This window comes from Chironomus tepperi, unplaced genomic scaffold (genome assembly GCF_022539635.2).
Source record: "Chironomus tepperi strain 1889 unplaced genomic scaffold, CSIRO-AGI_Ctep_v1 contig_357, whole genome shotgun sequence".
NCBI classification, from domain to species: Eukaryota; Metazoa; Arthropoda; class Insecta; order Diptera; family Chironomidae; genus Chironomus; species Chironomus tepperi.
This window is the reverse complement of record NW_027226479.1, coordinates 18,715-41,091: the sequence shown is the minus strand read 5'-3', so window position 1 is coordinate 41,091 and position 22,377 is coordinate 18,715. Positions and strand designations below refer to the sequence as shown.

Below are 22,377 nucleotides of genomic sequence, written 5' to 3'. Positions count from 1 at the left end.
TTTTGTGATATGTGCGTTAAAAGGGATCAGTTTAGTTTTACTTTTGTACTTTTGTGTTTTGATGTTGATAAGAAGTGCTTTTAAGGAGCTTAAATGTTGTATAAGATTTTAGAATTTTTAGACTGGGAATTTTAGTTGCTTTGGCAGATTTTTGTGCGTTAATGTTAGATGCAGGAGTGGGAAACTTGTGTGATGCGGTACAACTTGTTGTAAGCTTGCTGCACACGTCATGCAGTGTGGCTTAATTCACAACATAAGTCATTGCAATTCCAAATGGTCTTGGCAGCACACTAGTGTGTCGTGGCACTTAGGTTGCCCACCTCTGATTTATTAATTTGAAGATAATTGTAATTTTTGTTTATTTATTTGATGATTTTTTGTACTTTATTAATTTCATACAATTTTTCAGATAATCAGCTACGGAAGTAAACAACTTTAACTTTTTATCATTTTGACCATATAATAAGCTGCAATTGTAAACAAAAACATATAAAAGCAATATCAGATGCACGTGCAGTTAATGATTAATAACTAAGTGATAAGACTCGATGTACTCTACAATATACATAGTTATGGTTCATGTCCAATAACGAGCCAATAAGAATCCAGATGATTAGCCTTCAAATGAGAAGCTTCTGCAAAAAAAAGGTCAGCAAAACATCAACAAGGAGATACAGATAAGGAAGTATGACTGGAATTTGTTCAAACTAGATGACAGAGCCAGCAACAGAGTCAGGTGGAAAGCCTTATGTAATTACTAAGGCTTTAAATCAGAGTATGGTTCAGGTAAGTAAGTAAATGTGTCGAACAAGGAAGACATATTATGTCCTAATGACCTCAAAACACAGCACTCAACACCTATGACCCAAGCTTCATAACGTGAGCAATAAGATGGAACAATTACTTCGAAAATCAGACATGTCCAAAGCAGAGTTTGTATGACTCGTGAGTTGGACTCCTCTGAACTATAAATGGACCTTAAATCACGAAATGGAGTTCTGCCAATTCTTGTCCAAAGATTGAGATAACATAAATTCCAAAAATCATCAAAAATCCTATTTTTTGTAATTTTTATTAATAATTATATATTAAAATAAATTATAATATTCACATAATCTATTAAGGATGCTTACTCCTAGACACTAGGGGGTTTTAATCCTTAGATTAGAATGTTTTGAATCTTGAAATTGACCTCAAATTCACATACATCTCAATCCTAAGATCGAAACCCCTACTAGATACATATTAAGTATATTAAAAGATTTTTGTTAATTAAATTATTCGGATGATACAGCAGAAGCATAGCTAGGTGGTCCATCGGGAGCTCAATACCCTTAATACCCAAACCCCTTTTCGATCCCACTCCCCTCAAAAATATCCCAATGACTCCCACCCTATGGTACAGTTGGAATAACAAATGCCGTCGTTGTTGTGACTTCAGGTTCTGTTGTTGGTTCTTCAGTTGGTGCTGTTGGTGCTGTTGGCACTGGTGGTGCTCCTGGTGTTGTTTCCTCTGGCGGAGCTGTTGGAATCACAGCTGGTGTTGTAACTTCTGGTGGTGCTGTTGGAATAACTGGTGTTGTTGTTGGATCAACTGGAGGTGGTGTAGGAGCCTGGAATTGACATTTTGTTAGATTTATGGACTTGATTAATGAGATGTAAGCTTACATCACCGCAGTTTGTAATCATACAGACAAAAACATCATCAACACATCTATGATTACATCTGTCAAAATGTGGATGACTTGTTCTGCATGTTAATGTTAATCCAATATTATTTTCACAGAGGATGAATTGATTGCAGTTAATTGGATGTGGAAGTTGTGTACCGTTTGGTTGACCCTAGTGGAAATTAAGGCATTTGACAGGATGTTAGCTGGGAATTTAGGGGAAATTTGGGTATAATTTGAGTATACTTACTATGCATTCTGATCTGGGTGATGCATGGAGTCTTCCGAGTGGTCTAAACTGTTGAGGAAATTGGAAATGAATTGAAAAGTCATTTAAGAGTTGGTTTGAGCAGGATGTTCAAGGATGTTCATGAGTACCCTAAGTACCCTGAGGAATACCTTGAGTACCGATGATCATGAGCATGCTCTTGGGTACGCACGTTCTAGTGAGTCTTCTTAGTGTCTATTTGGGTCTACTCACCTCATTAAGTCTGAATCCACTGACTGTGTATAATAGAACCGATAAAATGATGAAATTCCTCATTTCTGATGAAAAATTGAATTTTTTATCATTAAAAAATGTCAAAGATTATACCAAAAATTGTGAATTTTTAACTATTTCAACCAGAGTTGGATGTGAAGGCACCTCAACTGGGATCCGGAGACAGTGGAGTCGCCCCATTAAATTCCTGACTTCATGAAATCCTAACTAACTGAAGAAAGTCTAAACTCCACTTTTTTTTAATTCCAAACTCCCAAATGTCCTCCCAACTTTGATTTTATTCAACAAATTCTAACCTCAAATTATCAAAATTATAATTTTCCTATAGAATTTTTATCCTTTTTGTGAACAATAAATCACGACTTGCTGCATTAAAGATTCCACTGCAACTAAACTTCTTAACTCATTTATACAAGATTTAAAAAAATTATCAAAGATTTTTTTTTATCAAAAAATTCTCGTGACTTTATTTAATCTCAATGATTATCTTTCCTGTGGGGAACTGTTCAGATGTTAGGTAATGCTTAATGCGTAGAATCGACTTGATTGAGACCTTCTTGGCTCTTTGACATGATAACCGCAGCCCACCGCCTCCTTCATCCCTATCAATTTCCTTCAATAAACTTGTTTAAAGCGTAGCTGACCCTAACAGGAAAGACAGTCTTGACAAGCCTCCATTTTGGAGTCCGACTCTATAGGAGTTCAATCGAGTCTAGTAGAGTTTCCGATTTCAGTAGAATCCAGTCAATTCAGACTCCAAAATGGAGGCCTGGCAACACTGTTTTGTCTTTTATGGTCTGTTAAATTTCAAACAAGGAATTCTGGCCCTATTGGAGTCGGACTCCAAAATAAAGCAGATTCTGATTTTAGAGTTGGGCAGGAATTCAGGAGTCGCTCTGCATTGGACTCCGAATGGACTCCAAAGTCAGAAACTGCTCCATTTTGGAGACGGATTCCTGGATTCCTGTTCAGCTCTGAGACAGAGCCCATTTCAAGGTTCCTTAGTAGTCTTACTGTACCAATTAGAATGTAATAATCTATCCCCTCATCCTCCAGATCCATCACATAACAACCGAACGTCCCCCCCCTTCCTTTTTAAGACAGATATAATGGCAGAGAATTGATAACGGATATCATTTATTTAATCAAAATTGACAAAATATTTTTTCAGATTAGATCAATTCAAGGGTGAACTTAAGGTCGATTGACAAGATAAACGAAATTGTCTCAAGGTTTTGCAAAACTAAAAGTGAACTCAATAGTGAAACTTGAACAGTCTAATCAACGCAAAATGTCTTAGATTAGCAATAACATTGGAATTTGGCATTGACAAGTGCCAAAGATTAGATTTGTAATTGAAGAAGTAAGAGAAGAATGTGATTGATTTTGTTGTGAGTCATGGATTAGTTGTCGGGTCTAAGAGGATATTTGGAAATTAAGCAATGGTAAAAATTGTACATTAAGACATCCGGATGTATCCATTGCCTTATCGTAATGGTATGAAACAGATAAATGAATCAAATTTGGATCCCGTAACCAAAGCGCAGCCTCTCACCTTACCTGACTTCCGAAGGGTTTCCCGAAGTCTCAATTTGGCTGAATTATCAAGACCGAGGTCGAGACCGGAGCCAGAACTGAGATCTTAGCAGATCCCAAGCTCAAGGCTGGGAATACTCGCTAAGTAATTCGAATCTTAATTGTAATTTACAGATCAAAACTACCTAAAATGATGAAATATCAATAACACGTGCTATCTAATTAAACGTCATTCATTTTACACACAGTGTCATTAGTCACATGGAATAACTTCAAATTCAATTTTTATCAATGAAATTCTCGAAATAGCACACTTGAAAATTCTTATTTAATTTGTCATAATTCTGTAGATAATTCATTAATTGGTAGTTGAGGTGGTCAACGTCAAGTGGCATTCAAGGTTGGTCTGTGGAGTATTCAAGAAGGGTCAATAGTGTATTCAGGTGCAAGGAGGTTTACACTCTTTCAACCTATGCCTCCTAGGGTAGTCATGGGCCAGCAATTGATCTGAATTGCCATTAATAAGTGAATATCAGACGGATTGCTGATCCGTTGAGTGTAAAATGCGAAAAATGAGGCTCTAGACTGACTTGACTCTGACATAAGATCGGCTAGTCATGACTCTGATGGCTAGAATCCTACAATTGCCCAAGATAACATCATTCCCACTTTACACACCATTTCCCGTCCACACAATCATGTAATTTCACCTCATCATTTCCTTCATTTTGGGTTTTTTTACAAGCACTAAACTTAGATCATCAACCTTGAAAATACACACAATACCATCAAGTGCTTGCCCACAAACATATGTCATATCTCCAACAAAAAAATTGTATCAAAAACCAATCAAAGAACCTTCAAAACTACTTACATGCCTTCTTATCAATCACATTTGACTCTGAACTTGTATGATTGGTATAAAGTAACAGCCTTGATGATAAGATAACATGACAAACTACTTGAAAATAGTTTAAAATGCTTGTTGATAAGACAAGTTCAAGCATAAGACTTGATGACAATTGGTTGACGTTGTTTAAATAGTTTGATGTAGTTTTCATTTTAGATAAGGCATAAAAGGGCTTGGAAGGGCTTTATTGGCTGTGAATCATCAAAATGGAAATGACATTTATGATTTAAAATGGATGATAAAACAGTGTAAAAATAGAACTGATGTGTGTGGCTTTTAAACTGAAATTGATCTTCTTTTCTAGGAAAAATGACTTTGTAGGAAAGACTTTAATGTCAAACGTACGTAAGACTAACGTATTAAGTCAGATTAAATCGCAAAAACTCGAGTATTTGATGGAGAATGTGTGTCATGAAGGAATGGCAATTGTGACGCGGTCGTTGGCATTGAATGGTGTCAGTTGTGCTCGACTCAGCTCATCTCAGCTCGGCCCAGCTCGTCTCAGCTCATCTCAGCTCATCTCAGCTCGGCCCAGCTCGTCTCAGCTCATCCAAGCTCGTCTCAGCTCATCTCAGCTCGGCCCAGCTCGACTCAGCTCGACTCAGTTCGTCTCAGTCCATCTTAGTCCATCCTCATTCAATCCAATTCCATCAGTCAATCACCTTAACATCAATAAATCAAACAAAAAAAAGTCACGGAAACAATTGATTTCCTGTTATGATGAAAAATATCCATTAATATTTTTTTATTTTATTTGTTGCCAATTTTCTTATCAGCCCAAACTACTGACTTTATATGGCATTAGATCTGATAAAGCTCAAAAACATGTCGTTGTTGTCATCACACACAATAGAAATTCCAAAGTCTTAAATTAAAGACACCGCAATTTTATTGTTTTTGTAGCTTGATAACATTCTGGCCAAAATACATATGCGAAAATCAAGTGTAAACTGCTCGTGAGACATTTTGCGTATTTTACTGACTTGCCAAAAAATGTTGTTTCTTATCTTATCGAAGTTTATTTTTATAGCTTCTTAATTAAGCCTGGAATTTTCTTTACTAAGTGATATTTATCTTCGTTCTTAGCAATCATCAACAAACGGAAACTATAAATATCAATTTTGATTTGATTTGACCTTAAGAATTTTTAGCACTTGATGGATGAATGGGAAATAAGGTATATGGGATAAGGAAGACCGAAATGGAAACGGAGACTAAGTTGCGGTCATGATCCCGTTCTCGGACTCTTTCAATTTTGATATTTAGTCGTCTTCGGTTAGTTTTAGGTCATCTTCGGTTGTGTTCGGTCGTCTTCGGTCATCTTCGGTCGTCTTCGGTCATCTTCGGTTGTCTTTGGTCACTTTCGGTTGTCTTTGGTCGTCTTCGGTTAATTTTCGGTCATCATCGGTTATCTTCGGTTAGTCTTCGGTCATCTTCGGTCACTTTCGGTCGTCTTTGGTCATCTTGGGTCGTCTTTGGTCATCTTCGATCATCTTCAGTTATCTTCGGTCATATTCGGTCGTATTCGGCTATTCATCGGTCTTAATGGTCTCTTCCATCTCTACAATCTTCAATCTTCTCACAAAAGTTGTTTTTCTTTACAAAAATAGTAACCAAACAAAATTAACTGTAAATTCGTCATACCAGGAAGGAACAATTGTAACAATCATATCAATAATCAATAGGTTTATCAATGGTTTGTCAATTTACACTCTGTAACTAAACTAGGATGGAAGGTAAGGAACTTATGATTTAAAATCAGTAAATAATTGAACGAAATAGGATGATAAGATCTTTGTAGCGGGTTTTTGGATGTTATCTTCATATTGATTGTGATTAATTTTTTTATGGATGTCCGTAGATATGCTGAAAGATTAAAGGAATTTAATGAATTTTTCACAAATTTTATATTAATGCAAACAGTGAGTCTACTCATAATTCATCATAAGAAACAGAAAGCGTTCAGAACACTTGAGTATCACCGAGCATCCATCGGTTCCATCACATATGTCTCACCTGTCATCATCAATTTGAATAATCCATTCATTATGTTCATCAATATTTCCATTTTTATTTTGAATATTTAAATTAAATCTAGTCTTCATATACGTATAGTTCCTAGTCACACTTAGGACTACTAATGATGCTATAGTAAATCCAACCAGGAACGCTAAAACTTCTTTAAATGAAATTGAATCTGACATTTTTTTAAGCAAATATTTTGTCAAATGTTGTCCATTGTTTGGCTATTTTCAGAATGAAAAGTTCATTTTTATACTTGACATGCATTATATTTATTACTATATATATATATAAATTAAATGATAAGGGTGGGTTTGATGAAATGTGGATCCTTCTGTCTTGTTTTATTTTATAGAATCGGTTAGTTGATCGAAAATCTGGCATCAGGCTGACTAAGGCATGGTGTCGGATTTGAATCATCAATTTAGAATCTCAGAAGGCACAAGACGTCAGAATGGATGAAAATCTAGCTTTAGGACAGCTTGACTCTCTCCAGACGCTCATGACTATGGCTCCAGGTCAGATTCGATTAAATCCGGCTTCAGATCAGTGTTCATTTGACCAGAGACCAGAATTTCGGCAATTTCTAAGTAGAATGCTTTCCGGGAAACACCCAAACCTAAAGCCAGATCTTGATCAATTAACCACTTTTGTGCTATTCACCTATTAACCTTAACCATCATCAAAATACCCTCAAAATACATTTTTTAATAGAATTTCCTCAATGCTCATAACTAAACTGTCAATTTTCTAAACTGTCCATGTGACATCCAGGACACCCATATTCCATGCAACACTCTTATTATTTTACTCTAATTATATTCTTATCAATTGAAAGAAAGTAAAATAATATCATCAACATGAATCTTTCACTGAATATCAACAAATTCCGTATTCTATTTTTGGTTTTTCTAAGAAATTGTTCAAATCATTAACAAAAATATTGAAAAATTGTGTCATGTTAAATACAATAATATGTGAGTAAAAGATATGATGAGTAAAAATATTGTAGAATTGAATGAATGAATGAAAGGATGTTGGTGAAGTGGTGGGAAATCTGTGGGCTGCGATACACGAGTGTGTCTAGTAACATGGAATAGGACGGTAAGTAAGGAATGCCGGTTAAATGTTAAAACTGAGATTTTGTAAAAGATTTTTTGATATGGCCAGCAATAGAGTCAGATGGAAGGTCTTTTGTAGCAATCTACGCTCCAAACTTATTTGGGATTGGCAATTGACAGGCAAAAGTTAGCAAAAGGGTCAGTTTAAGGCATCATCAGAGAAAAGCGATTGATCACAGTTGATCTGTACGGCTAGTGAAGTAAGTAACTTAGTAGTCGCAAAGTCGGAGCATGATTCCAGCAATTAAGTAAATGTGCCTCAAAAGAATCAATCTTAAGTATGCAGTGGCAATCAGTTTAGCTTTTCTGAGGCTTGTTAGGAGACCTAGGAGATTTAGAATCATTAAGGTGGATTTTGTAGATGCAAAAGAGCACGAAGGCTGTTGAAGAGCCGGTGGAGAGAGGCTGTTGATTGAGTCACGCCTGATAGTCCTGATATTGGTAATTATCAAAGTGTAGCCAGTGGTAAAGCCAGGTTTAGACGCGATCTGAGAAAGACCATGGTCCGAAAATGATCTGTACGAAGTATGTCGCCTGTGTTGGACGCTAGCCGCTTGTAGAGGCTCATTGCAACTTCTAACTGGCCATCAATAGAAGCTCAATCTAGAATGTTACCTTGTATAGACCTAAATCCACATAGGTCACCCAATTCTGCTTTCTTTCCCTCTTTACCGTTAAAATATTGCGTGGAAACATCATTTACTTACATTATATCTTGTTTTACGCGATAAACAGACTGTAAAATAAGGCTATATTTAGCAGTAGAAAGCTGATTGTTTTTAACAATTTCAAATTTATCTTTGGTGGAGTGGCATCGATATTATGCATATAAAAATAGAATGAAGATGTAAGTTAAAGTTAATTATGTTTTGGATGGATTATAACAATCACATCATTTTCAGGAAACTAAGCCGCTCATTTCCAATTGAATCAACATTCACGATAGCCAATGCTAGGAAAAAATCTAAAAAAGTTCCGCTTATACTGCTTACAACTGCTTTAATGATATATCTTATTTCTGTGATAATTTCGTCAGCTTTTCAAATTTTTCCACAAAAATTCAAATTTATACAGAATTTTAAGATATTTTCAGCAATGGAAGTAAGTTGAGAATTGAGCAAAATTGAAGCAGTAACTTAATATGATCAATCATGACAGAAGATTGAAGATTTTGAGGAAACATGGAAATTAGAATAAAAATCTCAAGTTTTTGGAAATCTAGAAATAAAATTTGATGACAATTTTGTTGAAATTTAACGAATAAAGTGAAATGTGTTCCTTTTAATGCACTAAACCTGCCATCCTTCTCCCTTCCCTTCTACTTTTTTCTTCGCTGATCAATCACAGGTCTTACACAGCCCATAGGTATCGCTGGTATCCACTTGCCCGATCCCGATTCCTGAAACCTTATGGGAACTGAAAATTCTAAGTTTATTTCATGCATCAAACATACATTTAAATCAAGCATCAACAAGAAAAACCTTTAATAAGTCAATGTAAAGACTATAGAGTATACCCAAACAATACAGTAGAGGGGATGAAGGGAGACAAGACTGAATCAAAAATGAAGAAAATGTCGTGAAATATTGCAATTCAAGTCGATCCAAATTATATTCGAGACATCTATTCGGTCAAAATTCGGTTGCTTTAATGAACCACAATAACCAAAATGTGTACAGTCTGTATTCGATTGTAGAGCAGTCGAGTAAGTTCGTTCGTGTATTTTTCATAGTAAGAGGCATACCAAGGACTGGGTTGTTCGTGTTGATTCCCTCCCCCTCCCCTTTTTTGGAAGGAAAGCTCTTCAATGTGCTGGAAATATTCAGAAAAAAATTCCAAAAATCCCTAATTCTAAAGCATACAACCTCTACCCTCCTTAAAATAAGGAAAAACCATCCAAAAAAATCCCTAACTACGTTCATATACGTAACTCATGTTTCAAGATGCTAGAATCAAGATTTAAGAATATTTTATTGGAATTTTTTTCAGGAAAACATTGAAGCTGTCAGGTAATTGATAAGATATAATGTTAAAATCATGTAGTATATAAAGCAAGTAGCAAAAATTGCGAAACTTATTGGCTCTTTTTAAACAAAAAAATATCAAAATTGCTGAAGAAGTCATGAAGAATTATTTGTGTAAGAACTGCTGAATTAAGACTTGGAACTGAAATTTTAAATTCTAATTTTAGTTGCAGTCCTTCTGTTCGGTTCCATCATCGCATTTGCATTAGCACAAAGTGAATCATTTGATTACATCGATTCTCAAGGTCGCTGCTGGCGTTGCACATCTTCATCATGCTCATCATGTCCAGCAACAATACTTCCTAGACCTGATGAGGGTGTAATACCTGACAACCATAATGATCCACCCCAACGTTTTCCTACTGATAGAATTTGTGCACCACCAAACCAAACTGATTGTGATGCAAATCCTGGTGCAAGATTTCCAACACCGGACATAAAGTGAGGGTTATGGGGTAAAATAGTGTAAGGGACTGTTGACTTATTACGTAACCTTTTTTTATAGCCTGTTCTGGGACTGCGGAGACAACTTTAGAATCGTAAGACGCTGCGAGTGTGACAAAGGATTTGATGCAAGCACAGGATTATGTGTACATGCGGAGGATATGAGACATATTGGATGTACTGATTATTTGGAAACAAATATCACCAATGTGGTAAGCAGTATGAGGCTGTATATGTAATTAGTCAGGGATATAGCTAGAGGCTGCAGGTAGTCAGGAGCTATGGGTAGTCATGTACCAAAGGCTATGTCTACTTGGTTTTAAGGGACCTCCTTAAAAACAATATATTTAATTACAGATGCAGGCAACGGCGATGATAACAACAATGTTCCACCAACAGATCCAACAACACCAGCACCATGTCTATGCATTCCATTCTGGCCATGTAGATGTAATCCATGTTGGCACATGCCATGTCGCAGTTGCAGTGGCTGTCGAATGATGATGGGATAAATTCTTATAAGCACATCCTAACAGGCAAAGAGGTATTGGGTAGTAGTTCTGAATCCTGAAGACATACTCCTTGCCTGTTAGGGATCCATCAAAAAAAAAAAGATTCAAAAAATCACAAATGGAATTCAAATAAAATTAGCAACTAAAATCATCAGTAAGGATAATGTCATTAGTAATGGTATGTAAAGTCACAAATCAATAGTTTAAGAGAATAAAGATTACAACAAAAAATAGGAAAAATAATAATTAAAATACATAAGGAATGTTTTGATCAAAAATATTTATTTTCATTAATTTTTCATTTATTATCGAATGTTAAAATATCAGCTTCAATCACACTTCACTTATCGACAAAATGTTTGACATGACTTCCGTTCTCCAATGCACAGCACTGTGTTTATAATACAGATATTTCAAATTCCAAATAAACCAACCCCTAAGTACTTCTACTCTGGGGACGGAGCTTACGTATGGTAACTATGGTACCACTAACCTCAATCCAAGAGCGTGTCTTAATAAATGAAATGTCTTAATTCGGTCAAATTCAATGAATCATTGAAGTCATGTATATCACTTGACATAGTATTGACCGTAAAATCACTTTAGGCCAGTGGTGGACATCCTTGGTGCCACTTCACACTAAAATCAAACCAAAATGTTTTAGAAGTGCCATGAACCGTATGCAGTGACGTACTCAGATTCAGTCGAGGGTTACCTACAAGGTGTGCCGCGAAAATAGAAGGTAGCCCATCACTGGTCTAGGTCAATGTGACTATTGCCCAAGGTCAGATTCAATGTAAATTTGGTCAAATCAGCATGTGGCCAGAATTATCTGCCATTTATTCGACGAATGATGTCCAAGAGTTCTCAATATCTCGAATTGATAGAAGTTATCGAAATATAGAGCTGTCTATAGACGTTCTTTAGACGCGACAATAAGCCATAAGATTTAAGTAAATAAGTGATGTCCAAGAGTGTTGAGTCTTCATTCAAAGCTTATTATATAACGTTTTTGGAGAGACTTGAGACTTTGTTAGGCAATGGAAGGAGTGGAAGCGCCTAAAAATTCAAATTATTAGATAATGCACCTACGTATTCCCTACGTCACACAAATTGGTCACTTTTGTATCAATTAAATTTCCGATTTCCGCATTCGACTGTCATGTAAAGTCCAATTAACTTCCTACATTGTTCATTTTTGCAAGATAAATTCCTCCAAAAATACGACACAAAAAAACATCAAAACTTCCGCTTCGCACATTTCTGCAATCAGACTCAAAAACCTGTGTTTAACAAAATATTTCGCAATTAGTGCGTATTGATAAAGAAAAAAAAAATCATGCGTTGGTCTGTATATAAAGAGCAACAATATCAATTTATACTTTAGTGAAGGATAACCGTCACTTTTTGTGTGATGTCAAGTGACGAGTAAAAGGTACAAAAGAACTAAATTTGTGGCTTAATTAAAATATAATGAAAGAGATTTTAAGTAAGTTTTTAAATTTTATTCAAATTTATTGGATATCCTCAAATAATTTATGCTTACTTTCAGTCGCAACCCTCCTTCTGGGTTGTCTAATCACGGTCTCATCCGCACAACTTGGATTGTTTGAATTTCATGACTCTTATGGACGTTGTTGGCGCTGTTCACCTGGATCATCATGTGTAAGATGCTCTACAGTCATTGTGCCATTTGTGAGTGGTCCACCAGGTGAATGGGATAGGACATGCTCACAACCATCAGCTGCTATTTGTGCAGCTAATCCTGGTGTTAAATTTCCACATGTTGATATTGGGTGAGTCTTAAGTCCTCAATTCTCAATCCTCAATCCTCAGTTCCTTCAGTCCCTTCAGTCCCCTCAGTCCCCTCAGTCCCTTCAGTCCCCTTAGTCCCTTCAGTCCCTTCAGTCCCCTAAGTCCCTTCAGTCCCTTCAGTCCCCTAAGTCCCCTCAGTTCCTCATTAATCACACAATATCCTTTCTATTTTAGCTTCTATTGGGTATGTGCTGAAGAAGGCATAATTATTGAGGCTCCATGCTTTTGCGATCATGTATTTGATATGAGAGAGCAAGTCTGTGTGAAAATTGAAGACCTGAGAACCATAGCATGTAATACATATGCAAACTCAGAACCACATGACTGTGGTAAGTACCAATTGCTGTTCCTTTATATTAGCTATTCAACTACTTTCTATTTCCAGCAACCGAAGGTGACCGTCCACCTCCATCGACCCTCGAACCAGGTGAACCAACATCAGATCCAGGAGTATCAGTGCCAACTGCACCAGTAGAAACGACACCAGGAACAACTCCTGCATTCCCAACAATACCAACTGCTCCAAATGATCCAGATGCAACACCAACTCCGGCCCCACCAACACCAGTGCCAACACCAGCTCCACCAACAGAAGCTCCACCGACTCCTGCACCACCAACTGATCCACCTGTAACACTCCCAACAGTAACAACAGAAATTGGAGGTCCAGGTGCAACACAACCTGGAAACAATACAACAGTTGGATGGAATACAACACCAGCACCATGTGTCTGTGTGGTTTGGTGGCCATGCTGGTGTAATCCATGCTGGAATATGCCATGCCACAGTTGTAATGGATGTGTTGGTATGATGGGATAGATGTTGGAAGCTACAACGACATCCTTCACCGTAATGAACATCAGTCATCACAAATGGAACAGCCAGGGTCCATAGACATCCAAAAGACATGACATTATAGTGAAAATTGTGGTCATTTTTATAGAAATTCCAATAATCTTGTGTCTTTTGGATCTGGAATCAAGGTTGAAGCCTGAATAGCTTCAATACCTGATATTATCTCAATTAATAAGCTTAACTTGTGAAGTCATTGAACCATTTAATGCCGTCATGACTTAAGCTTGTGAACCAAAGAGTAAAGTAAAGAAAAAAAGTTCAGTAACATAAAGTACAACAGACGTTAAAGTCGTCAAAAAATATTTTAATTTCTCAATTGATAAGCTTTAAGGATTAGTTTAAGGATTGGTGATGGGAATTTGTTAAAGGAAATAATTTTTTTTGGTGATGGAAATGATTAAGAATGGCAAAAAATAAGGAAAAATAAAGTTGAGGATTGACTTTTTCATCTTTGAATGGTTTTGTGTCTAATTTTATGAAGTTGGGTAATCGACCTGAAATCCGTAACCATGCTAGCATTGCAGCAGAGTCAGGTCCGGCCGAATCTATGCAGCATTTGGACCAAGAAGGGTCATATCGTTCAGTTATCAGATTTTAGATCGATTAACCGACTTGTGCTACTTAAACGGACTGGAATTGGGTTTGTCTGAACAGGTCTGACTGTGATACACCTCAGCATCTTATATGACACACTAGTGAGCCGCGGAACACAGTTTGGACAATACTCCCTTAGTCATATCCATCTAATACTACACTTACCTTCTATATTATGTCCCAGAAGGCATAGTTGGCAGGACTCGAATAAGGATGCACATCAATTAGAGTCCGGACTCTCTTTGGGAAACGACCGGACTAAAGTCCTGCCATATCTTCAACAATCCATGTGTCGAAATATCTAAATATTCGGGCTTAAACCAGCATTACTCTGGGATCAGATGATATCCAGTCTCAATTCAGAGTCAAGTCAGCCTGTAGCTGTATTTTCGGTCAATTTCACATTGTTACCTTTCCAGCTATGCCTTTCAACTCCATAATCTGTTTCTAAATTCCTTTTCACACTCGCACCAACTCAATAGAATAGAACATAATGTAGGGTTTGCTTATAGCAACGGCACTGCGATCGATGATCTGTTGTACCATCCAAAATTCTCTACAAAATGCCTTGATATCCTTAATGAAGCCAACAATGTCCAACCAACCTCCTCTAATAATCCTTCACTTCACCAAACCTTCACACTGAATGACTCCAAACTGTTAAAAATCAATTTATTTTATTTATGAGTTTTTAATACTTCTGCTAACCTAGTTAAATATGTCAACAACTTAATGTTCTAGCAAGCACAGAAATTGACTTTCCTTGTCATGACAAAAGTTAACAACTTGATCAACTTGAACAATTTAAAATTGTTCCTTGAAATATTCTTAAATTTGTAATTTTTGCAATGGTTGGTAAATTTGATGAATAATTTGAGAATTTGGGGAAGGATTGAGGATGACCGGGTGACCGGGTAGGGTGAGGTTTCACATGGCAAGGGGTCAAGATGCACTTGGCAAGGGGTAAAAATGCACTTGGCATGGGGTAACGATGCACTTGGCATGGGGTAAATATGCACTTTGGCAAGGGGTAAATATGCACTTGGCATGGGGTAAAGATGCACTTGGCATGGGTAAGATGCACTTGGCATGGGGTAAATATGCACTTGGCATGGGGTAAGGATGGACTTGGACATGGGGTAAGGATGCACTTGGCATGGGGTAAATATGCACTTGCTGGTTCCTAACCTCAAAATTTCGAACATATCAGCCATTGTTAATTTGTTAATTGCTAATTGCTACATAAAGTATAGATAAGAATCAAAAGACATTGCAATTTGCACGTGCAATTGATAAAATTTGATATAAAAGACGAAATGAAAAAGTTTTGAAATTTAGTGAAGGATAGCCGTCACTTTTGTGTGATGTTAAGTGACGTGTAGACGACATTTTTTTTTGGATTTTTGTGGCACATTTATAATAAAATGAAAGAAACTTTGTGTAGGTCAAGTCCAAAAATTGCAATAAAATTGTTAAAAATTAAATTTTTTATGCTTAATTCCAGTAAGAATATTGATTTTGGGATGTCTTGCTGCATATGTAACATGTGATCGAGGATTATTTGAATTTCTTGATTCCTATGGACGTTGTTGGCGTTGCTTACCTGGAAGATCATGTGTAAGATGTGCTGACATACAGGCACATCCACCTGTTGTAGGTCCTCCTCCTTGGGATAGAAGTTGCCCATTTCCGGGTAATGAGACATGTGCTGAAAATCCAGGAGTTAAATTTCCATCATTAGACATAAGGTACGATTCAGTCACATTCAGACTCAAAGTTATTAATAATTTAATTATTTCCAGGTTCTATTACATCTGTGCAGATGAGGGTATTACTTTAGTTCCATGCTTCTGCGACACGATTTTTGATTATGAATCACAATCCTGCGTTTATGCAGACACTATATCCAGATTATCATGTGAAGCGGGAAGATATGAATGTACTGAAATGTGGGAATGTGGTAAGATCCAATTCATATTAATCCTCAATAATAATGCTAAATAAAATTATACAAAAAATTTTAGGAACCAATCTTACCCCACCATGTTCATCATCAACACCACCACCACCACCACCAACTATTCCAACACCACCATCACCAATTCCAACAGTCGGTAACCTCTACTTTTATTCCAACAGTTAGCAACGAAAGTACAACAGCAAGTATGACTACAACAACTTCTACGACAACAACAGTACATTAACATGTTACCACCACAACGACATCATCAACAACAACGACAACTCCTCCAGACAACGGAATCACAACCACAACCACACCTCCAACTCCTACCCCGCCACCACCTCCAACAATAACAACAGAAGCTGGTGGTCCAGGTGCAACACATCCTGGAAATAATCCAGTTGTTCCACCGGATGCAACACCAGCGCCATGTGTCTGTGTTGTTTGGTGGCCATGCTGGTGTAATCCATGCTGGAATATGCCATGTCATAGCTGTAATGGATGTGTTGGTATGATGGGATAGAACAGCCACAAAATAACAAAATAATCGAAATTTCCTTCACCGAAATAACATCAATCATCACAAATGGTAAAGTCCTGGAGGGCACATGGGCTGACTTGATGGCTTAAAACTTGTATTTTTCATGATATGAGAGCTATTGTCAGGTAATGTGCTCTTCTGGCAGTCCAAAAAGCATGACATTATGACAGTTACCTGGACAGCACACATGGGTATTGCCGATATGAGGCTATACTGCCCTGACGGCATCCTGACGACTGATTTTGACCAATTTTTATGGTAAAAAATGCAGTTTGTCGCATTATGTCGCTGAATTTCTACTCCAATTATTAATGGAACTGCTATAATCTTGTGTTTTTTGGACATCAAATCAGAGTTGGAATCACAACAACATTCAACTTTGGATTATATCAAATATATATAAGCTCTACTTGTGAATGCGTTTTGAATTTTACAAAATTGTAAAAATTCTGTAAAAATTCCTGTAAATTTGAATTAATTTCTGTTAAAAAACGCAGTCATGACTTGAGCTTTTATTTTAAAAAAAAGAATAAAGTAATTGAAAAAAGTTCAGTAAAAATAGAGTACAAGGGACATAATGGTTGTGCCTTTATTAAGTTAGAATTAATTTTTTTTATGGTGACGGAACTTAATTAATTATGGTGGTGGGATTGCATATTTTCCAAAAAAAAATAAATGTTTAATTAAACATAAAACAAAATGACTTTTTCAATGTTTTTTGATGTTTTAAATTTTCTTCAGTGTTTTCAGACTTATCTTTATGTTTTTTGAATGTTTTTTGATGTTTTTAAAGTGTTTTTCAGTGTTTTTCAATGTTTTTAAATGCTTTTTCAGTGTTTTTCAAATTTTATCAGTGTTTTTACCTCATTTTTTAGTGTTTTTACAGCGTTTCTCAATGTTATTACAGTGTTTTCTGAACAATTTTTGGTTTGAATTGTAAAAATCTGTTAAATGATAAAATTGATAAATCTACGTTCTGTCATTTTTGCTGAATAATTGACATTCAGTTCGACCCCTGGTTATTGTTGAATTTTATTACACCTGGACCCCAAATTCCATCGTTGAAGATATCCTTGGACAGATTAGGAGGATATTGGGGATTTTTTGAATACAAACTCTTCAATTTGATCAATTTTCCGAGTTTAAAATAAAAAACCACCCCTAAATGTATTTGGTCCATGAAAAATCTACCATCTACCTCAAAGCATATCTATCAAAGTCTCTGACTCAAAGACACCAATAGCGTAATTTCTACTAAAATTCAGACTTACATCAACATCAAAAGAAGTGCAAAAATTCTTATCAAATTGTTAAAAAAACACATGTTTTGATAAGGAAATAAAGCAATTTTTTCTAAAGGTACACAAAAGGTTTTGCGATTTTCTGTTAAATATCATGTCTAACAACTACTTTTATTACAATTATGAGGAAAGATAAAAAGAAAATTAATTGAGTTCCTATATAAATGACTCAAAAGACATTTGACGATTTTAATTGTTTGTCAGTTTTGTGTGATTTTTTAAGGCAGGAATAATAAGAAATTTAAGAAAAAAAATGAACAAAATTTTGTGTAAGTTTAATTAAATTAATATTAAACAAATTTAAATAATTTCAAATTCCTTTAAGTCCTCACAATCCTCATCAGTAGCTTTATTGTTATTATTGCCGATAATCACTCCGGATATGAATTTCATGACACACACGGACGCTGTTGGCGTTGTTTAAGTGGATCAGATTGTGTCAGATGCAATGAGGACATTTTTCATCGTCGAAGTGCACCGACTACATGGGATAGAACATGTCAACTGCCAACAACAACAATTTGTTCTCAAAATCCAGGTGCTAAATTTCCACATCAAAATATTGCGTAAGTTTTGATCATTTTGGTACTTTTTAGTGCATTTTTGAAATTTTTTTCAAAAAAGGAGCTAATTAAGGCACAATGGTCGGTCGTCGGTCGGTCGATTGATGCTAAAAACTTTTTATCAAGTTTCAAATTTTAGTATTAAATTCCTATTTTTAGATTATATTACATATGTGCATTTGGAGATAGAGCTGTTACAGTACAATGCTTCTGTGATCAAGCCTTTGACATGAGAGAACAAAGATGCGTTCCAGTTGATGAATTAAGAACTATAGCTTGTGACAATTATACAAACATGGATCCAACATCTTGCTGTAAGGAAATTTGACAAAAAATATTGATTTTTTTACTAATTTGTTTTATTTTCTACATTTCAGGATCAGAAAAAGCACATACACAGTGCCTAATTTGTTACAATCTTATGCTGCATCTTCATTCATATCTCAATATCATGTACAAATAATAATAAAAGCTTTCATGAATTGAATAAAGATTGTGTTTTAATTATTAGAAAACGGGGCTTGTTTGCTTATTTTGTAGCATTCTTAGGGAGGGGAGGGGGAGTTAGGGTAATATTGAGTTTCTTAAGCCAAACCCTCACCAGTTGAGCTCCTTCATTTGGCTAGCTAATTGAAATTTTATTCAAAATTCTAATTTTTAGACAAACAAATCTTAAAAGCTCAATTGATCAAATATTAACTGACCTGGTGCCTGAATCGTTTTGAATCTGAAACCATGTCCGACTCACGATGGTCTAGTGTCGTATTTTTGATCGATTAACCAACTAAAATACCCTCAAAAAGGTCAAATTTAGCTTCTTTTCTCTAATTCCGAATATCCCAACCCCACCTCCTCCCCTCCCTTTCCCAAAAATTCCAAATCCAACCTCAATTCTCTCATTTGTTTTGAACTTATTTCAAGTCCCGCCATCTCAAAATTGCACATTCCAGAACTTCTTGATAACAGATACAGAACAACAACATCTACTTCCGCTAATAATTAGTAATTTACTAATTTAAAATGACATTTTCTAGCAAAAACAAGCAAATTTGATGTTGTACAAAACAATTATGTCTGATAAGATTGCAAGAAATGTCCACAGCGTATATAAGAAAAGAGCAGGTGCATACAAAAGTCAGTAGAAAGTTGGTGCAACTTCTGCTTGAAAGTTGAACGGAATCAAGGAAAGGGAAATTAATTTAGTGTGTGAAAAGTAGAATGAAATATATTTTAAGTAAGTTTATCTTCAGGCTGTTCATTAACGCGTTATTAAGCTCTTTATTAGGCCGGCCTTGGGTCCATCATTGGGTCGTTCAAAAGGCTGTCGTCAGGCCAATCATTTGGCCGCTAATAAACCGTCCTTAGGCCGTCCAAAGGCTGTCCGTAGACCGTATTTAGACTGTCTATTAGGCTGTATATAAAGCTGTCCTTAAACCGTCTTTAGGCCGTCCAGTATGTTGTTCATTAGGCCGTCATTAGGCTGATCATTAGGCCGTTTTAGGCTCGTTAAATAGACCATCTTCAGGCCGTTCATTAGACCGTCATTTGCCCGTCTTTAGGCCGTCCATTTAGGCTGTCTTTAGGCCGTTCAATAGACCTTCCTTTGAGGTCCATTAATTAGACCATCTTTAGCCCGTCCTTAGGCCGTCCTCAAGTCGTACATTAAGATGTCCATAGGCTGTTCTTAGGCTGTTTATTAGGCTGTAAATAGGCCTTTTAGGGCGTCCATTTTGTCATCCTTAGACAATCCATTGGGTCGATCAGTTGCCGATCATTGAGCCGTTCATTTGCCTAACATGACATTCATTTACAATACTCAGATGGAATGGGGTTGATTGGGATGTAGTCTAAACATAATCCATTCAAAATTTCAATAATTATTTGCCAAGTAATAATCTTTTAATTTTTAGTCGCAATACTTCTGTTGTGTTGCTTTGGTCCGTTAATTGCATCACAAAATTCACATTTTGAATTTCATGACTCAAATGGACGATGTTGGCGCTGTCTACCTGGAAAATCATGTGTAAGATGTCCAACGGGAGTTTTTCCATTCAATTTTCCAGATCCATGGAATCGAGAATGTCCATATCCATCAGATTATTGTGATTTATATCCTGGAGCTAAGTTTCCATCTGAAAATATCAAGTAAGGCTTACAATTTAATTTATTTAAAGGAATTAAAATTAAAAATCATATTTAGCTTCTATTGGATATGCGCTATAGGTGAAATTGCATTAGTACAATGTCCATGTGATACAGGATTCCATATGGGAGATCAAGGATGTGTTAATTCTGATGATTTTAGAAATATTGCCTGTAATTCGTATAGTCATACTGACTTTGTGCCATGTGGTAAGTCTAATTACTTACTTTACAAATATATTTCAATAAATCAACATACTTAAATAATTTAGGAACCGGAGGAGATCTAGGTCCAATTCCAACTCCGCCACCAACAAATAACACAACAACTACAACAACAACTACAACCACAACGACCACAACAACACCTACCACGACAACAACAACAACTACCACAACCACACCTCCAACTCCTACCCCACCAGCATCTCCAACAATAACAACAGAAGCTGGTGGTCCAGGTGTAACACAACCAGGAAATACAACAGTAGCTTTACCGGATGCACCAGAGCCATGTGTTTGTGTTGTTTGGTGGCCATGTTGGTGTAATCCATGCTGGAATATGCCATGTCACAGCTGTAATGGATGTGTTGGAATGATGGGATAGATCCATAAAATTTGTAGACATTTCCTTCAAATATTTCATCACAAATGGAACAGACATGATGAGCAACATGGAATCTATGGGTAAGATATATGAAGAACTAGATATGCTGCGCACAGGGGCGCTTCCAGACTTTAAATATCAAGCAAAAAATTAGAATTAACAAAAAGTTACAGGTTGATTTTTATTAGATTTTAATTAGGTTAAGAGATTTATGTAATAGATATTAAGCCATCAGCAATAGCCTAGAATACTGAAATAAATCATAGCTTTAAACAAATACAGCAGTTCATCTCATACATCCATGACAGTTATGACATGGCATATTCCAGCATGGATTACACCAGCATGGCCACCATGGGAAACATGCACAGGCTCCTGGTGCCGTTGGTGTTGCAACAGTTGTTGTTGAATTCCCTGGATGTGTTGCACCTGGACCACCAGCTTCTGTTGTTGAAGTTACTGTTGGAATCATTGGAGTTGTTGTTGTTGGACTCATTGTTGTTGTAGTCATTGATGTAGTTGTGGATGGCACCCAAATTGTGGTTTCTGATGTTCGGGTTTCGTATTCAAGGATTGATATTCTGCGTCCTGTGGCTGTATTTGAATTAGTATTAGAAAGTTTAGTAATGGAAGTAATGGAACTAGTATTAGTGGAACAGGATGAGATTGGTCGACTGTATGGTCAATCTTGGCCTGGCTTGACACTGGTTTGGCCTGGCTTGGCACTGGCTTGGACACTGGCTTTGGCACTGGCTTGGCACTGGCTTGGCACTGGCTTGGCCTGGCTTGGCACTGGCTTGGCACTGGCTTGGCCTGGCCTGGCTTGGCCTGGCTTGGCCTGGCTTGGCCTGGCTTGGCCTGGCTTGGCTATGCTTAGCTTGTCGACTAATCCAACCCAATTCCACTCAACCAACTCTCATGCTTACCACAAGATGTGATCATAATTGGTGTAACAAGACTACTGCAGTATGGTGACCATCTGTCAACCGCAACACATTCCTGGGTCTTCATGTTGAATAATGTTCCACAGCGACAGTCAACTGTCTCCAAAGTCCAACTGTTTCTGTCTGATTTGCACCGGAAATAGCGGCTGAAAAATTCAAATTTAGCAAAAATCGGCCAATTTGCAGCACAAAACTCACTCAGAATCTCTCGATGGAAATAAAAATCGTCGATTTTCAGGAGATTGGCAGTTTGGTTCATAGCAAAATTCGACCATCCAACAGGCCATGGTGAATTTTCATATCTTGGACAC

General features: G+C 36.6%; 6 protein-coding genes across 6 annotated transcripts; 4 read left to right on the top strand and 2 right to left on the bottom strand.

Annotated features, from left to right (window-relative positions):
- Nucleotides 1–1,053: 1,053 nt before the first annotated feature.
- On the bottom strand, nt 1,054–2,598 carry LOC139094799 (uncharacterized). The gene is made up of 5 exons (XM_070645975.1): nt 2,469–2,598; nt 2,152–2,216; nt 1,921–1,968; nt 1,669–1,842; nt 1,054–1,613 (listed from the first exon to the last, which is right to left on the bottom strand). The coding sequence occupies exons 2-5, from the start codon at nt 2,212–2,214 to the stop codon at nt 1,395–1,397; spliced, it is 504 nt and encodes a 167-aa protein (XP_070502076.1). The 5' UTR covers nt 2,215–2,216; nt 2,469–2,598; the 3' UTR covers nt 1,054–1,394.
- A 9,536-nt stretch (nt 2,599–12,134) lies between these two features.
- On the top strand, nt 12,135–13,601 carry LOC139094801 (mucin-2-like). Its single transcript, XM_070645977.1, has 4 exons — nt 12,135–12,230; nt 12,294–12,537; nt 12,731–12,885; nt 12,942–13,601. Exons 1-4 carry the CDS (start codon nt 12,215–12,217, stop codon nt 13,373–13,375), a joined length of 849 nt encoding a protein of 282 aa, XP_070502078.1. The 5' UTR covers nt 12,135–12,214; the 3' UTR covers nt 13,376–13,601.
- Nucleotides 13,602–15,318: 1,717 nt separating this feature from the next.
- On the top strand, nt 15,319–16,491 carry LOC139094806 (uncharacterized). Its single transcript, XM_070645984.1, has 5 exons — nt 15,319–15,445; nt 15,510–15,753; nt 15,808–15,965; nt 16,030–16,119; nt 16,259–16,491. Exons 1-5 carry the CDS (start codon nt 15,430–15,432, stop codon nt 16,489–16,491), a joined length of 741 nt encoding a protein of 246 aa, XP_070502085.1. The 5' UTR covers nt 15,319–15,429.
- A 1,489-nt stretch (nt 16,492–17,980) lies between these two features.
- On the top strand, nt 17,981–18,843 carry LOC139094802 (uncharacterized). Its single transcript, XM_070645979.1, has 4 exons — nt 17,981–18,079; nt 18,136–18,376; nt 18,533–18,687; nt 18,751–18,843. Coding segments are annotated over exons 1-4 (414 nt in total). The 5' UTR covers nt 17,981–18,063; the 3' UTR covers nt 18,753–18,843.
- A 623-nt stretch (nt 18,844–19,466) lies between these two features.
- Nucleotides 19,467–21,399, top strand: LOC139094803 (uncharacterized). Its single transcript, XM_070645980.1, has 4 exons — nt 19,467–19,607; nt 20,284–20,518; nt 20,574–20,725; nt 20,788–21,399. The coding sequence occupies exons 1-4, from the start codon at nt 19,592–19,594 to the stop codon at nt 21,120–21,122; spliced, it is 738 nt and encodes a 245-aa protein (XP_070502081.1). The 5' UTR covers nt 19,467–19,591; the 3' UTR covers nt 21,123–21,399.
- On the bottom strand, nt 21,273–22,206 carry LOC139094804 (uncharacterized). Its single transcript, XM_070645981.1, has 2 exons — nt 22,049–22,206; nt 21,273–21,716 (listed from the first exon to the last, which is right to left on the bottom strand). The coding sequence occupies exons 1-2, from the start codon at nt 22,131–22,133 to the stop codon at nt 21,409–21,411; spliced, it is 393 nt and encodes a 130-aa protein (XP_070502082.1). The 5' UTR covers nt 22,134–22,206; the 3' UTR covers nt 21,273–21,408.
- Between the last annotated feature and the right edge of the window lie 171 nt (nt 22,207–22,377).

Excerpts from the sequence above, each read along its gene's own strand:
- LOC139094804 (XM_070645981.1), bottom strand. The coding sequence starts at position 22,133 with ATGAAGACCCAGGAATGTGTTGCGGTTGACAGATGGTCACCATACTGC. Across the intron at positions 21,717-22,048 it reads AATTATGATCACATCTTGTG|CCACAGGACGCAGAATATCA; the intron begins GTAAGCATGAGA and ends ATTCAAATACAG.
- LOC139094802 (XM_070645979.1), top strand. Across the intron at positions 18,377-18,532 it reads TTTCCACATCAAAATATTGC|ATTATATTACATATGTGCAT; the intron begins GTAAGTTTTGAT and ends TCCTATTTTTAG.
- LOC139094803 (XM_070645980.1), top strand. Across the intron at positions 20,519-20,573 it reads TTTCCATCTGAAAATATCAA|CTTCTATTGGATATGCGCTA; the intron begins GTAAGGCTTACA and ends AATCATATTTAG. Across the intron at positions 20,726-20,787 it reads TACTGACTTTGTGCCATGTG|GAACCGGAGGAGATCTAGGT; the intron begins GTAAGTCTAATT and ends TAAATAATTTAG.
- LOC139094799 (XM_070645975.1), bottom strand. The coding sequence starts at position 2,214 with ATGAGGAATTTCATCATTTTATCGGTTCTATTATACACAGTCAGTGGA. Across the intron at positions 1,843-1,920 it reads CACCCAGATCAGAATGCATA|GGTCAACCAAACGGTACACA; the intron begins GTAAGTATACTC and ends AATTTCCACTAG. Across the intron at positions 1,614-1,668 it reads TGATTACAAACTGCGGTGAT|GCTCCTACACCACCTCCAGT; the intron begins GTAAGCTTACAT and ends TGTCAATTCCAG.
- LOC139094801 (XM_070645977.1), top strand. Across the intron at positions 12,538-12,730 it reads TTTCCACATGTTGATATTGG|CTTCTATTGGGTATGTGCTG; the intron begins GTGAGTCTTAAG and ends TTTCTATTTTAG. Across the intron at positions 12,886-12,941 it reads CTCAGAACCACATGACTGTG|CAACCGAAGGTGACCGTCCA; the intron begins GTAAGTACCAAT and ends TTCTATTTCCAG.
- LOC139094806 (XM_070645984.1), top strand. Across the intron at positions 15,966-16,029 it reads TACTGAAATGTGGGAATGTG|GAACCAATCTTACCCCACCA; the intron begins GTAAGATCCAAT and ends AAAAAATTTTAG. Across the intron at positions 16,120-16,258 it reads ATCACCAATTCCAACAGTCG|ACAACGGAATCACAACCACA; the intron begins GTAACCTCTACT and ends CAACTCCTCCAG.